This window comes from Grammomys surdaster, unplaced genomic scaffold, assembly GCF_004785775.1.
Source record: "Grammomys surdaster isolate TR1022 unplaced genomic scaffold, NIH_TR_1.0 139, whole genome shotgun sequence".
In the NCBI taxonomy this organism is placed as follows: domain Eukaryota; kingdom Metazoa; phylum Chordata; class Mammalia; order Rodentia; family Muridae; genus Grammomys; species Grammomys surdaster.
This window is the reverse complement of record NW_021604597.1, coordinates 3,965,941-3,980,786: the sequence shown is the minus strand read 5'-3', so window position 1 is coordinate 3,980,786 and position 14,846 is coordinate 3,965,941. Positions and strand designations below refer to the sequence as shown.

The following is a 14,846-nucleotide window of genomic DNA, read 5'->3' as shown; positions in this document are numbered from 1 at the left end:
AACATAGGAAATGTAAATAAAACATCCAATAAAAAAAAAAAAGAGCACTAGCTGTTCCTACAGGGCTTAGCTCAGAGCACCCACTAGGTGGCTCAGAACTGTGTGTAGCTCCAGTTCCAAGACACTTGAGTGCCTACACTGCACCAGCCGTATACCATGTGATACACATATGTACATGCAGGCAAAGCATTCATACACTTAATATAAAAATACATTTTCAAATATTCAAATATTAAAGTTAATATGAAAGTATTAAAGTTTTTATTAGTAACCAACACATTGTCTGAAATTCAGTAGATACTTAATAGGGATTAATTTGCCTCCTGACTTCCCTTACCCTGGGTGTTGACTACCAGAAGAAAGAAAATATAAAATTCAAAAATAGTTCACGTAATTATTTTGAAACATTGGAACTGTACCATGTCATTGCTAAAATTGTTTGTTTTTACTTCTTTAATGTTCATCCTAGCATCCTCTAAATGATTTAAAAACTAGTTCATAGATACATTTTTGCATAATCATTCCAAACTGGTAGCAACCCATCCTCTGATGAAGATCAATAAAGAATGTAGCTATACGTCTGGCTGATATCCCATAATAGAAGGGAGGGAAGCTCTGAAAGACGTGCAACTGACAAGATTTGTTACTAGTGTTCAGAAAAGACAAATTTGGGGAGTGCATCTGTGTTTGCCCTTCCTGTGAGAGAGTGACGCTTCTGGCTCCCGGGTACAAGATTCCTGTTGAAGTAATGAAAGGTTCCTAAAGCTAGTTGGGTTCGTGGCTGCCTGGCTCCTTTTACGTATAAAAAACCTTGAATTACCCACTTAACTGCGTGAATTATGCAGAATGAGACATGCAGAATGAGTTGATTAAAGCTGCTCATAAGCAAAAAGGACTTACTTTGCTGAAAATTTTACTGAAAATTTTAAGGAACGCTGGTGCACATCCCTGTCGCATGCGACAACGTTAGCAATGCGTGCAAAAAGTGAAGGAATGCCGTGCTGAGAAAGACTGTCACTCTCTGCACTGATAGCACAAAATCTGCCGTCGGCAAAATGGGCTGATTTGGTTAACGCTGATGGAAATGGTTCAACTGTTTCAGGTCCTCAACCTGGTGCAGTCCTACGTGACCCTTCGAGTTCCTCTCTACGTTTCCTACGTGTTCCATTCCCCCGTGGGCGTGGGAGGCTGGCAGCATTTCGACTTGAAGTCAGAGCTCCGGCTCACATTTGTGTACGACACTGCCATCTTGTGGAACCATGGGATCGGCAGCCCCCCGGAAGCCGAGTTGCAAGGTGGGTTGCTGGATTCCCAAAGCACCTTTCCTTCCTGTGCTAATTACTCAGGAAGATAATTTTGTTTTCACTGCAGGTAAAAATTATAGGGGCAGCTTTCTATACCTTTAATTTTATATTCACTAGTAATGTGACTTTTTTAAACCTTTGTCAAGGAAAGATCATGTCAGTGCTTCAAACTTTGCATGATGTTTGACTATGAAATTTAACGTCTTTGTTTCAGGCATACTTTACTCTGTCTATTGTAAGTGACTAATTATTTACATTTTACATAGCGTACAGTCCCTGAATCCGTAGAGTCTTCTGGCTTCTACTGGATAGAGGGATTCAGTTGTGAAATTTGGGAATAAAATCAAGGGGAAAAACTGAACATTTTGCTTCTGAAATGAGAGGATCACTTTAAAGTCCAATGATAAACCATGTCCTGGGGTCCAGTTCTGACTCTACAACTCATGAACTATAAACTGTGTAACGTCAAGCACGTTGCTTAGACTTGAGGTTTGAATTTCTTCTGAGGGACAGTCAAGCTTCACTCACCTTCTGATTAAAACTCCATCGTTCTGTGAAACTGTAGACAAGTGTCGTAGAACACTGACGTAGAGAGCTCCTGGCTGTAAGCCCTTCAGCATCTGCACATCTGTTGGTACCCAGGTGGGAATCGGAAACTCAAGAAGTTATCTAGGCATGTGGCTGGAATCTGTAATCCCAGCACTTCAGAGGAAGAAGCAGGGGGGTCGCTGTGGAGCTGATGACAGCCTGGGCTATGTAGTAAGACTGGCTCTCAGATGATGATGATGATGATGATGATGATGATGATGATGATGATGATGATAAAAAGCAAGCAAAGCCTGCTGGTACCAAGCTGATCCACGGACAGAATTCATGCTTTTTCCTTTCAGACTCACACTCCTCTGCTGAGTCTATGAACACCTATGTCACAGCAACTTGACATTTTCCCAGCCAGAAAGATAGGACCAATTGATAGCATACTTGAAGGAAAGGGCAGTGGCCACCCTGGACAGCCAATTACTTCAAAGGATCTAACTCCACATTTGATCTTAGAAAATACACAGAGAAATGAATATTTACTCCCTATCTTTTTAGGAGGAGAAGGGGGTTAGGAGGACCTTACCAGACTGATTGTGAAGCCCAGGCTAGCCTCAATATCTCTCTCTCTCTCTCTCTCTCTCTCTCTTTCTCTCCTACCCACAATTCTTTAGTGATGTAGACTTATTTGAAATCTTGAGTCAATTTTTTTTGGCTTGTTAATTTGGCAACAGTGGTGGCTGAGAATCGTCAGAGTTTTCTTTAAGCCCATAATTTCACAGTCGTTCTGGGGAGCTCAAAGGGGTTTCCACTTACTTGTGTCAGTCCCTACAATTTCAGCAAGGCCATTTGTCATTTCTCTCACTTACAGCCTTGTTTTTTTTTTTTTTTAAACATCACTTTAAAAAATGTATCATCGTATTTGCGTTTATTTTATGGTGAGCTGACTAATATTACTTAAATCATTTTGCCCTTCATTTATCCCTATCAAAGAAAGAAACTTGTACCTATTATTATTATTATTTTATTATTATTTAGAACTCATCTGATAAAATCTATTCATAGAACATTTAAAGAATTTTTGTTAAGAGTCTGGACATTAGGCCAGATAGGTCAGGAGAAATCCACAGATGAGGTCTCTGGCCACCTACATCTTATCCTCCTGTGCTTGTAGGCTCGCTCTACCCAACCAGCATGCGCATCGGTGAGGAGGGACGCCTGGCCGTGAACTTCAAGACGGAGGCTCAGTTCCACGGCTTGTTTGTGCTGTCTCACCCTGGTAAGCCTCATCGTCACTGGGCAGCCACCCTCAGGACAGCATCTTCATACCCACACAGGTCTCAACAGGTTTCCCAGCTAGCTTCGAAGGTCTTCATTCCATACGAGTCCCATATGTGTGATTATGTCCTCGATGCTTGGTCATTGTTTACCTACCTCCTACCCTATGGAAAACTATCACTATACAGACATTCAGAGAAATGTATCACCCCTGAATACGTGTAAAAGAAAGCTGGACTGGGGATATTTTAATAAGAACTTTCCTTCCTAAAAGGAACAGAATAACAGTCCTTTTCTGTGCTCGGGGTCAATGACACAGAAACTTCATTTCGATCCATTCATTTGCCAGCAATTTTCTGCTCAGTTTTTTCCAAGTCTGTGAGAAGCTTTTTTTAGAGACAGAGAGGCAGTTTGCTTTCATAGTCAACCTTTAGCCTTGTTAACTGCAATTGGTAGAGCCTGGATAGGCAGTAACTGGCTACACTTTGAATATTAATAAGACATCTGTCAATAAACTGGTATTTGTTTGTATTACAGAGGCTATTTCACTAGAAATAGTTCATTTTCTTTCTTTGACTTTCCTCATTACCCAGTTAGTTTCCTGGCTCACTGCTGTGCCACTTGTAGGGCAGCAAGGGGAAGAGTTGGCTATCTTCACAGCCATCCTTTTCTGGGCATGAGCTCTCAGAAAGGAGAAACCAGAGCTGAATGTTCAAGAAGAAAAGAAGGCTCATTGTAATTTTTAAAGCAGATTAAGCTGTCAGAAACACAGAACCTAAAGGGATCACGGGACTGCATTAAAATGATGGATTCTGGGGAGTGAGGATTTCCTGGACTTTGGAGTCTCTTCTACCTGTCCATATCTCTAATGAACTGGGTCTGTGACTAGCCCAGTTGCAGGCTACTTACTTAGAATTAGAGTTCATTCGTAAAATGACTTTGCTAGTGGAATATTTTAAGTTCAGCCCATGGCTTTGATGTGCTATTCCAGCATTCACTCCACCCTGGTTACTCTGCAACTGACTCCCTGGATGGAGCCCTGAGCACCACCTACTTTTTGGCTAAATTACAGAGATCAGAAAAGATAGAGAATTGGGAATCTAAAGTCCCGCAGCCTCTGTGGGTGATCTTGGGAAAGTCCCATAGTGACTGTCGGCCCAGATTTTTTTTCGTCTTTGAAATAGGGATAAATACACCACCCTTGAAGACTTGTAAGAAAGCATTAAATACTAGGTGATCTAGTTCTTTACAAACTGTGCTGTTGTGGACTGTTTCAGTTTAACCTGTAGACCATTGTGCCTTTTGGTGTCCTTCCAGCTTCCTTTACCAGCTCAATGATCGTGTCAGCTGACCACCCGGGCCTCACATTTTCCCTCCGCCTTATACGGAGTGAACCAACCTATAATCAGCCAGTCCAGCAGTGGAGTTTTGTGTCAGACTTTGCGGTAAGTGCGACCAAGGATGTTCTCTGCTGTCTTCAAATGACACTGGACATTTCAGAGTGAAAAATACCTTTTTTCTCCTCAAAGGTTCGTGACTACTCGGGTACCTACACAGTAAAGTTGGTGCCCTGCACTACCCCATCCAATCAGGTGTACCGTCTGCCTGTAACCTGCAACCCCAGAGAGCCCATCACCTTTGACCTTGATATTCGATTCCAACAGGTACGTCTCACAGAACTATCACAGTAGGACCTACTTTATTCAAAGTCATGATTTTCTTTAATCAATACATGCATCCTGGGGGCTGGAGAGATGGCTCAGTGGTTAAGAACACTGACTGCTCTTCCAGAGGTCCTGAGTTCAACTCCTAGCAACCACTTGGTAGCTGGCAACTATCTGTAATGGGATCCGATGCCCTCTTCTGCTATGCATGAAAACAGAGAAATCCTATACATAAAATAAATGCATCTTTAAAAAAATACATGCATCTTCGCAAGTGGGTGTCCATTAATTCTGGAATACAGAGAGAGAAGGAAGTTGTACAGGAAGGAACCAAGGGAGAGCAAAGGGCAAAGGATCCTCTCTTATCTGCTGTCAGTTTCCAACGTAAGAACCATAGTCTCAGTTCGTGCAAGAACTATTTAGCTGTTATCTGATCTTGCTTTCTCTCCTGCAATTTGCTGCCATAGAGGTATGATGATTTTCTGTAGAAGTCTACAGTTCCTCTTGTTCTCAGTCTTCAAGGAACATGAGGATTCACCTCGTAATATGTTACTGGCCTTAAGTATTTGTAAAAGTCACATGCCAGCCTTGATCCAAGAGCTTACACTGTTAGCTGCATGCTGACCATAATACTTAAAAATGCTTTGCACATGTGCCACAATCAACAAGAGCTATGAGTAGAAGTAATGCTGGTTACTCCCACTCAAAAAGGAAAAATGATTTAACCTCACCTGCCTTGTTTCTCAAAAGCATAGTCAGAATGGCAGCTCCGTAAGTTACTTTGGGTGAACAGTGAAAATTCAAGGCAGGGTTTTGCATGGCCATGTGAGGTGATGTGCCTGTGAGCAGGGTGTGTGCGCTTATGTACATCAGACCCACCGATACATAAAAAAATGTTTCCCCTTTGGTTTAGGTCAGCGATCCAGTGGCAGCTGAGTTCAGCCTGAACACCCACATGTATCTGCTGTCTAAGAAGAGTCTCTGGTTGTCTGATGGGTCCATGGGATTTGGGCAGGAGAGCGACGTTGCTTTTGCAGAAGGTAACACTCATTAGATGAGAGAGTGGTTCTGTCGTCCTGTGTGTCTGTGATGTTCTGTTGTCTTGTGTGTCTGTGATGTTCTGTTGTCTTGTGTGTCTGTGATGTTCTGTTGTGTCTAATGTCCTGCTGTCCTGTGTTTGTGCATGTTCTGTTCTCCTCAATGTCTACAACATTCTTTCCCTCGTAGGGGCAAAATGTGTCTCCCATGATAAGTGCTATATGCTCAGCTCCTAGAGAAATATATAATGTACCAAAGGGCTGCAGCCATAGCTATGGAGATATAAGGTGCATTGCTAGGGGCTTCGTTAAACTCACATTCAAAAGCAAATGAACTCACTTAGGCATGTCATTGATATTTTTCTTCTTTCCTGTTAGTTTATATTAGCTAACATCTTGCCACTAATTAACTCATGTAAACTGTAAAGGGATGCTATAATATCAAATTATAAGTCAGACCTTGAAATTACTGTGGCTCCATAATGCTTTGGTTCTCAGTGTTCAGTCAACGGAGTGCCCTTGTCTGAGTCTCCTGGAGTAGACCATATCCTGAGATGAACACAGAGAGCTTCAGTGTTTAATGACAGGTTAGGAAGCAAAGGAAATAATCTGTGTTGCTGTCGTTAATGGTTTGTGGTGTCATCACATATAACAGAACTACATTTCCATCTCTGTTTTAGGGGATGTGATTTATGGTCGTGTGATGGTAGATCCTGTCCAGAACCTTGGTGACTCCTTTTACTGCAGCATCGAGAAGGTGTTTTTATGCACGGGGGATGATGGCTACGTGCCCAAGTACAGCCCAGGAAATGCGGAATATGGCTGCCTGGCTGATTCTCCTTCACTCTTACATAGATTCAAAATTGTGGTAAGTGTGTTGGTCCAACAAACTGTATCAAGTGTCAAGGATAAGTCTTCTTCTCTTATATTTTAAAACACTCTCATCATTTTACTTAAATTACATAGTGACATTTTGTGATGATTTGTACTGGTCTAAAGTTACAGAACTTTCTGTCCTTGCAAACTTGGTACTGTCTGCAGATATAATCATCTTCCTTCTTGCTTCAAGGATAAGGCTCAGCCAGAGACACAAGCCACCAGCTTTGGAGATGTCCTGTTTAACGCCAAACTGGCAGTGGATGACCCTGAAGCTGTTCTCTTAGTGAATCAGCCTGGATCAGATGGTTTTAAAGTAGACTCAACGCCACTCTTCCAGGTAGGTCTAGACATACAGTAGCTATGTAACTATAGGTAAGTGCCTAACGATACTGTCTCAGACACATCCCAGAAAAACAGAAGATAAGAACAAGCATGCACATAGTGAATGGAAAGGATGAGACTGTTGGATGCAATATAAATTCGACCTATTATTGTTCTATTAACGGATTAATATGAGACTGTTTAATGGTGGCTGGAGAGATGGTTCAGTGGTTAAGAGCACTGACTGGTCTTGCAGAGGACCTGGATTCAATTCCTACCATGGCTCACAACCATCTATAACTCCAGCTCCAGATAATCCAATGCCCTCTTCTGTCCTCATGCATACGGCACATAAACATACACACAAGTCAAAATATACCCATACATATAAAATAAAAATTTAAAAATCATGTTTTTTTTTTTTTTGAGGTAGGGTTTCTCTGTGTAGCCTTGGCTATCCTGGAGCTCACTCTAGAGGCCAGGTTGGCATTGAACTCACAGAGATCTGCCTGTTTCTGCCTCTCAAGTGCTGGAACTAAAGGTGTATGCCACCACTACCTGGCAATTGTTTTTTTTTTTTTTTAAAGAATGTGTAATAAAGATTCTTATTCAGCTTACAACAGATGTCTGACAGTTTTTATGGTACATCCTTTTGGAGTAAGATCTTATATAAACTGATAGCTCAGAAAAGGAATCATGAGCAGGAAATAAATCTCCACTCTTGAGGATTACATAGACCAAGACCAAATATCCTGACGAGAAACAGAAGGTATAGAGACATGCAGGTAGTTATTGAAATGCTTAATGGACAGGGTGCAAGGTCAAGAAATGTGCTTATGTCGCGATACATCGGCGGGGAAGTGTATTCTGTAGGGTATTTACTGAGAATTACCCAAACAGGATTTTATATGTGCAGAGGAAATGTATTATTTTTAACTCAACTTCAAGAAAGAATGTGTGTGTGGGAATGTGGGTGGGTGGAGGTGGGGGTGGGAGAGAGAGAGAGAGAGAGAGAGAGAGAGAGAGAGAGAGAGAGAGAGAGAGAGGAGAGAGAGAGAGAGGAGCATATGCCATCTATGCAGGGTATGAACATGTGTATATGAATGTGGAGTTCAGATACACTTTAGGTTCTATTCTCAGGAACTGTCCACCAAAGTCAAGCCTTTCGCTGACCTGGAGCTCATCACGAAGGCCTGGCTGTCTAGGGAGGAAGCCCCAAGGGTCCAATAATGTCCATATCCCTAGTACTGGGACTCAGCTTTTTCACTTAGGTTCTGGGGTTCAAACTCAGGTCCTCATGCTTGCAAGGTAAGCACTTTACCAACTGAGCTATCTCCAAGGAAATACCTTAAGGAAGCCTATTTCCTCCTCTGAATCCTTTTAAACAAATGTTCTATCATTTTTATTCTGAATTCTCAAAACACTTCACTTCACCAAGTCTTAAATACGTTACCCCTCAAAAAAAAAAATTATCAGAAAAACAATCCTTTTCCAGGCTCTGGAAAGCTTAAAAACTGATTTGCCAGGGTGTGTGTGTGTGTGTGTGTGTGTGTGTGTGTGTGTGTGGTGGCACATGCCTTTTATTCCGGCACTCAGGAGGCAGAGGCTAGCAGATCTTCATGAGTTCCTGGTCAACCTGGTCTACAAAGAGAATACTTCTAGATCAATACTTCTAGATCCCCTCAAGGCTTCTTGTGAGACTCAGTCCCACAAAAGAAACAAACAAAAACCTAATTTCCCATTCCCTATGCTTTTTTCATACAAATAAGTATGATACAGATGGGCTAAGGCTCAGAAGGTTTGAACTGTGGTTCTGCCCTTAGCACTGACTAGGTAAAAGAGACAGAGCAAAGCATCAAACTGTGTGGTCCCATCAACTTACTCTTTAAGCTAGTAAGAGAGACTGAGAGGTCAAAAAGACTGTAGTGTTCACTGTGACTGCAAATGCAGTACGTGGTCAACTAAAGTGATACAGGATGCCCTGAGGGTATATGCCAGTGATACAGCACTTGTCTAGCATGTATGAGTATGAGATTGAGCCACCAAACTGTGAACTAAGAAGGAGGGGGAGTTAGACAGAATGTATCCTGGAGTTGGCATTATACAAACCTGTCACAGAAGAGTGTGGTGCAGATTAATTCACAAACAAAATGGTCATTTATCATGAACTCTGTAACTAATTTCTTCTGCAGATAATCCCGAGTTGGGTGCACAATAAATTTAACTTCCTAAATCTGGGGTTGTGTTTTCTAGGTTGCCTTGGGCCGCGAATGGTACATACACACAATCTATACGGTTAAGTCAAAGGACAACACCCATCGAGGCATTGGCAAGAGGAGCCTGGAGTACCAATATCACTCTGTGGTGCAGCATGGACCACCCCAGGCAACTACCAAGAGCTGGAAGAAGAGAGCAGTCAGGAGCACGCCCTCACTCGCAGGGGAAATCGGTGCTGAGAACAACCGGGGAACAAATATCCAACACATTTCCCTGGACCGCCGTGGCAAGAGGCAGGTCCCCCACGGAAGAATTCCTCCTGATGGCATCCTGCCCTGGGAGCTCAATAGTCCCAGCTCTGAAGTGAGCCTTGTCACTGTCCTGGGGGGCATCGCGGTGGGCTTGCTCATTGTCTGCCTGGCTGTGGTGGCAGCGGTCATGTGCAGGAACAGGAGTATCAAGGGCAAGGATACTCCAAAGGGCTCTGGAAGCACTGAGCCCATGATGTCCCCGCAGAGCCACTACAACGACAGCTCGGAGGTGTGATGACCTTCTCTTCCCGTGCCTCAGAAGACAGGGCAGGAACCCCAACTGCTTGAGAGCAGCAGCAGAGAACTGAGAACTTTCTGTGACAAAGGTTCTAAGGAGCCCGACTGCTTTAGAAGATTTTGATTTGAACTCTATTTGTGTCGCACATGCATCAAAGGACAAATTCAGGCCACCTCTTTCCTGCTGCCCAGAGGGCATTCAGGATGCTTACTTGACAGCAGGGGAGATGCTTCTTGTTTTAGGCATAGGGGAGGGGGGAGATGAACCTACTCAGAGGTGCTCAAAGGTGCTCAAGGACTCTCTGGAAAGTCTGAGAGGAGATAGCTGTCATTCTATTGCATTAGTGTGAACTTTGAAGGTGCTATTATCATGTTTATTCTTTGTATAACTGAACAGTTTGAACTGGGAGTCCCGAAACGTGACAAACACACTGTAATGACAAGTTTTCTAATCCGTGAAGACAGCATGAAGTCATGACCAGGGCTAGCTCAACCCACAAATCACCTTTTACTGCTGGGAAAACACAGAAGGAATGACTAGAAAAAAGGAAAACTTGTTTGGATCTGAATTGCTTCTCATTTCCCTCAGACCTCCTTTATATCACTTGCTTATTTAACATTAACTTAAACCAAAGAATATATTAACTCTGGAAGCAATTTTTAAGAGATGGATGTCTTCGGTATATATTAGCAGCCAGACTCTCGTTGATCAGCGTCACTGGTACCCGTACTTGGTGTGACGAGAGAGAGTTTTAGAATTGCTGACAAAGAAATGCCGTAGAGTTAGATTAGCCACAGGACAACGTTCTCAAGAACTGAGCCTAGATGTTTGCAGTATTGAACCCATAAATAATGAGAAGCATCTTTACCAGTGGTGAAGGGTGAGAGTGGTATTTATTAACATGCTTTGTACAACCAGAATGCCTCTTAGGCATGCTTTCTAGAACAGTGATGGCAAGTGAGATTGGTCTTAGAGTAACAGCCGCATGGCAACATCCGAAGCTCATATCAGCCACAGGAAATTGTATTAGGCTGAAATCTGCTCTAAATAATGGGAATCTCTATACATGTCACTCCAGTGATTGTCCTGGAGGTGGCCAGAGCTGTCAATCATTCTCTTCAGTGATCCAGGAAGAGAACATCTCTGTCTGGCCTCCCCAGTTCAGCAAGCCGGTGCTATGAGGTTCTCCTTCGGGACCTTATCTGTCGTTTGTCACTTTGATTATCCACTGTGTAAAAGCTTCCTTTGCATTGCTTATCTCTTCAGAAGAGTGTTTTTGCCCTATGTTAGAAATTCTGTTTAGAAGAGGAACATTTCAGCAGATTAATGGCCACTTTCCTAAAACTCAGTAAATATGTTTCATACCAAAACAAATGCCTTCACCTAACCCTCCGGTGCTGCATGGAGCTCCTCACACTTCAGCCACATCCTGGCCAAGCTGGGCCATCCTGGTAGAATAGAGATACTTGGTAGCAAACTTCATCTCAGGTCATTCCTGTATGTCAGTGGGAGCCTGTGGGTACTAGCCTGTCTATTGGTAGGTACCTGTGAGTACCAGCTATCTCTCGACTGAGAAAGGGAAGCTGCACTGGTCCTGAAGGAGAAGTGTCTGATGCCTGCTTCCTTTCCCATCCTTTTCAAGAGATGAGATGGACTGTAGTATCCTTCTGTTGGGGAGCTTAACGAGTCCTATCTGTAGCACAAAGGTCTCCCAGAGGACTCACAGGGACAGAAAGCATTTTCACCCAGGGGTCCATTTATCAGACTGACTGGTTCATTATTATTCTTTCTTTGTTTTACCTCCAGCTCCATGTTTGGCTACCTCAGAATTTGGGAATTACCGCGATGCCAACAGTATAGGGACTTGCGCTGCTTAGCTTTCAGTTCAAGTCTGAAGACAGAGCAGTTGTTCTCAACTGGCTTTCTGTTTCTAGTGGTTGGGAGCTTCTGAGCCTGACTGCCCTGTGGCCTTCAGGTCAGGAAGTGAATGTAGCAACGGATGGCACATCATCTTGTGTTGTGGCCAGGCAGCTTCTACACCAAATTTCACTTCACTGTACATTGTTCTATTGAAGCCATTATCTATAAATTAGATAGTATATTAAGTACAAAATAAGCCTATACTCCCCAAATACGAAATATCAGTATTCTTTCTTCTCTCCCCATCTCTACTTCCTCCTCTTCTCTTACTGGTATTTTTTTCATAATTTTAAAAATATCTATTTACTAAATATGTGGCTTAAAATATAGTAATTGTTTTAAAAAGTCTTTTCAATAAGAAAAAAATTTTTAAATAAAGTAAGCCCTTGTTTTCAGTATTTTGGTTTTTTTTTTAATACTCTGATATTTTGAGAACAAATACATGAAGTCATTTCTCAAAAAGAATAGGAAGTCAGTTATAGTTCTTGATTTCCTCCAAACCCCCTCATACAGACCAACATTTGGTTGATATTACACGGTAAAATCTAAGGGCAAAAACAAGTGTCTCCTAAATATATAAGCAACAAAACATTACAATACGTGAGTAATGGGGCCGGAGCAATGGCTTCACAGGGACATATACACAGTACAGCATTCAGTACTGGGGATGGTACCTACAACTCACACACACTCGGTGGCACTACCTCTGACCTACAGTACAACCCTTTCTTAATGTTTTGATTTGATGCAGTGTAGCCCAGACTGGCTGTAAACTTGCTCTTTCGCTCTGACTGGCCTTGAACTTTTTCAGTCTTCCTGCCTCAGTCTCCCACATAGGGAGGGTTACAGGCTTATACCAGCACTGCCCTGTTGATCATCCATTCTGACTGACAGCTAGACACCAGGCTACTCACCCTACCCTTAGGCAGCTAGTAATCAGGTAAGGCTCTATCTTTGGAGGGAGATGAATAGAGTGTCTTCTAGACAAGCAAATAGCAAACCCCATTTAAACAAAGACCAGTAGGAAGTCTGCTGCCCTCCACCCCCGGTCTGGCATTTGTAAGGACTCTGTATGCTCAGAATCAAGGAAGCTCCTGTGAGCAGCAAAAGGTCTGTCAAGCCACCTTACCGTAAATTCTTTCCTACCATAGCAGTTTCAAAGTTAACACTTAAGCACATGTAAAGCCAGGCATGGTGGCTCACGCCGCTAATCTCAGCACTCAGAAGGCAGAGGCAAGTGGATCTTTATGAGTTTAAGGCCAGCCAGGTCTCCATAGTGAATTCCAGGACAGCCAGAGTACATGAACAGATACTGTCTCAAAAAAAAATTTTAAAAAAATAATTTAACATGAGAAAGGCTAGGTGTGGTGGTACATGCCCTTAATCTTAATGCCAGGCCTGGGGAGGCACAGTCGGGTGGGTCTGCATAGTGTATTTCAGGTCAGCCAGAGCAATAGAGAGAGATTCTGTCTCAAAACCAAACCAAACAGAGAACATTTTCTTACACATCATGCTGGGAATCCAACTGTTTCTGGGAGGAAGATTGTGGAAGTGACAGTCTGTGAATTAAATGCAGAATCGTAGTTTGTATTTTTTAAAAACAACTTAATTGTTATTCATGAATTTCACATGTACCCCAATCTCCCCCTCCTCTCCTACCCATCCTCCATCCTTACAACCTCTCCCCCCAACAGAGAAAAAAATCTCGTGGAAGCGGTAAGTGTGTCACAGTGTATCTCACCGTATACCCTTTGGTTTACATTTCTTTGCTTGCAAGTGTTCATTGCAATGAGTCATTTGGCTGGTACGAGGCCTCTGGCTTCAGCGACACTATCAGTACTGGAACCTCACTGGGACTCCTCTTGGACATCCTGTTGTTGCCCTGTGTCATGAGATCCTGTACATTTGGATCAGTAGGTCCAGCCTCTTCATGCACTCCAGCAGTTCATCTACAGGGTAGATGTTGGACTGGGCCAATTCATGCCCTGCATCTGGGCCTGAGAGGTCTCTGAGCTGGTCAGCCTGCCAGCCCTCCTGCTCTAACACCCTCAGGGGCAGCTCACCTGCAAAGCCCACATCCAGGCTCTACTGTGCTGCCCAGAAGAGGTGCAGAGCCCACTCTCCCGACTGCTATAGCAGGTGAGGGGCAGGACCGGCTGTCCTGCTATTAGGATCTCAGGGCAAGCTCTCCCACCCTCCTCTCTGCCACCTAATGACATACATGTGACACAGAAGTCATCCCTGCAATCCCTCTAGGGACAACCATAGTTTGACTTTAAAGAGCTGGAAAGTTTATTTTGAAAATATGTACTTAATGTTGGTATGGAAAAATATGTACTTAATGTTGATAGGGAAAAAAGAAGAAAGAATATTTGTAATGTTGCAAATGTGTTACAAATTGGAAACCCTTAGAATTTTATGACCTTGAAAACAACCACACGAGCATTTTTCTGCATTCCTTCCTCTTTCTAATGATGACAGCATCCATGAGAAAAAGAATGAAAAAGTTTTCACTAAGTTACTACAAATGAATGGGGCACAAATGCCTACCTGCTCACCAGCACTCAGCTATGTATAATTTGGAGGAAAAAAAAAAGCCTCTAACTGCTATTACAATCCTCACAAATGTATGCACACAGATTAAAAAGAATCTCAACTCTAGATAGAGAATGTGCTACATGATAGTTCACATGGAAATAACACAAGTGATCTTCAAGATTAACACAAAGGTCATTTGTGAAAACCCACTGTGAGGTCCCTGGTACTTGTTTAAAGGTTAATATATTTCCTTGAGTCATTTTCCTAGAATTGATCCTAAGACTGCATAGTAATGACAGACATTTTGGGACAGGGACATCAGTTCACAGCCACCGCACCATGTCTCCCCTTTCCTATCAAAGGAGAGGTTTGTGGGGTTGAGTGGCTACTCCCACTTTGATAAGACATTTAAAGCAGGACATGTTTTCCTCCCTCCTCCACTGAAAGACCACATAGGAGTCAGAGAGTAAGGGAATTGATCCCCTGGCAAAAGCTGGTGAAATGATGTGTCCTGTCGTGAATCCCTTGGTTGCTGAAGAGCTTCTGTCATGTCTGTTCTTCCTGTCATGGAGTGCTTCCTGTCATGTCTGTTCTTCCTGTCA

The 14,846-nt window shown here is 42.9% G+C and overlaps 1 protein-coding gene and 1 non-coding gene across 2 annotated transcripts in view; one reads left to right on the top strand and one right to left on the bottom strand.

Annotated features, from left to right (window-relative positions):
• Frem2 (FRAS1 related extracellular matrix 2) overlaps positions 1-10,273 on the top strand; it is a 133,585-nt gene extending 123,312 nt beyond the window's left edge. Inside the window, exons 17-24 of the mRNA XM_028763594.1 lie at positions 1,103-1,295; positions 3,016-3,120; positions 4,437-4,564; positions 4,649-4,783; positions 5,697-5,823; positions 6,501-6,688; positions 6,890-7,036; positions 9,274-10,273. Of these exons, the coding sequence (XP_028619427.1) occupies positions 1,103-1,295; positions 3,016-3,120; positions 4,437-4,564; positions 4,649-4,783; positions 5,697-5,823; positions 6,501-6,688; positions 6,890-7,036; positions 9,274-9,783 (1,533 nt within the window). The 3' untranslated portion in view covers positions 9,784-10,273. The remainder of the gene's footprint in view (positions 1-1,102; positions 1,296-3,015; positions 3,121-4,436; positions 4,565-4,648; positions 4,784-5,696; positions 5,824-6,500; positions 6,689-6,889; positions 7,037-9,273) is intronic.
• A 3,569-nt stretch (positions 10,274-13,842) lies between these two features.
• LOC114618051 lies at positions 13,843-13,969 on the bottom strand. The gene has a single exon (XR_003710912.1). It is a non-coding gene; the product is annotated as a small nucleolar RNA SNORA17 (small nucleolar RNA).
• Positions 13,970-14,846: the final 877 nt, after the last annotated feature.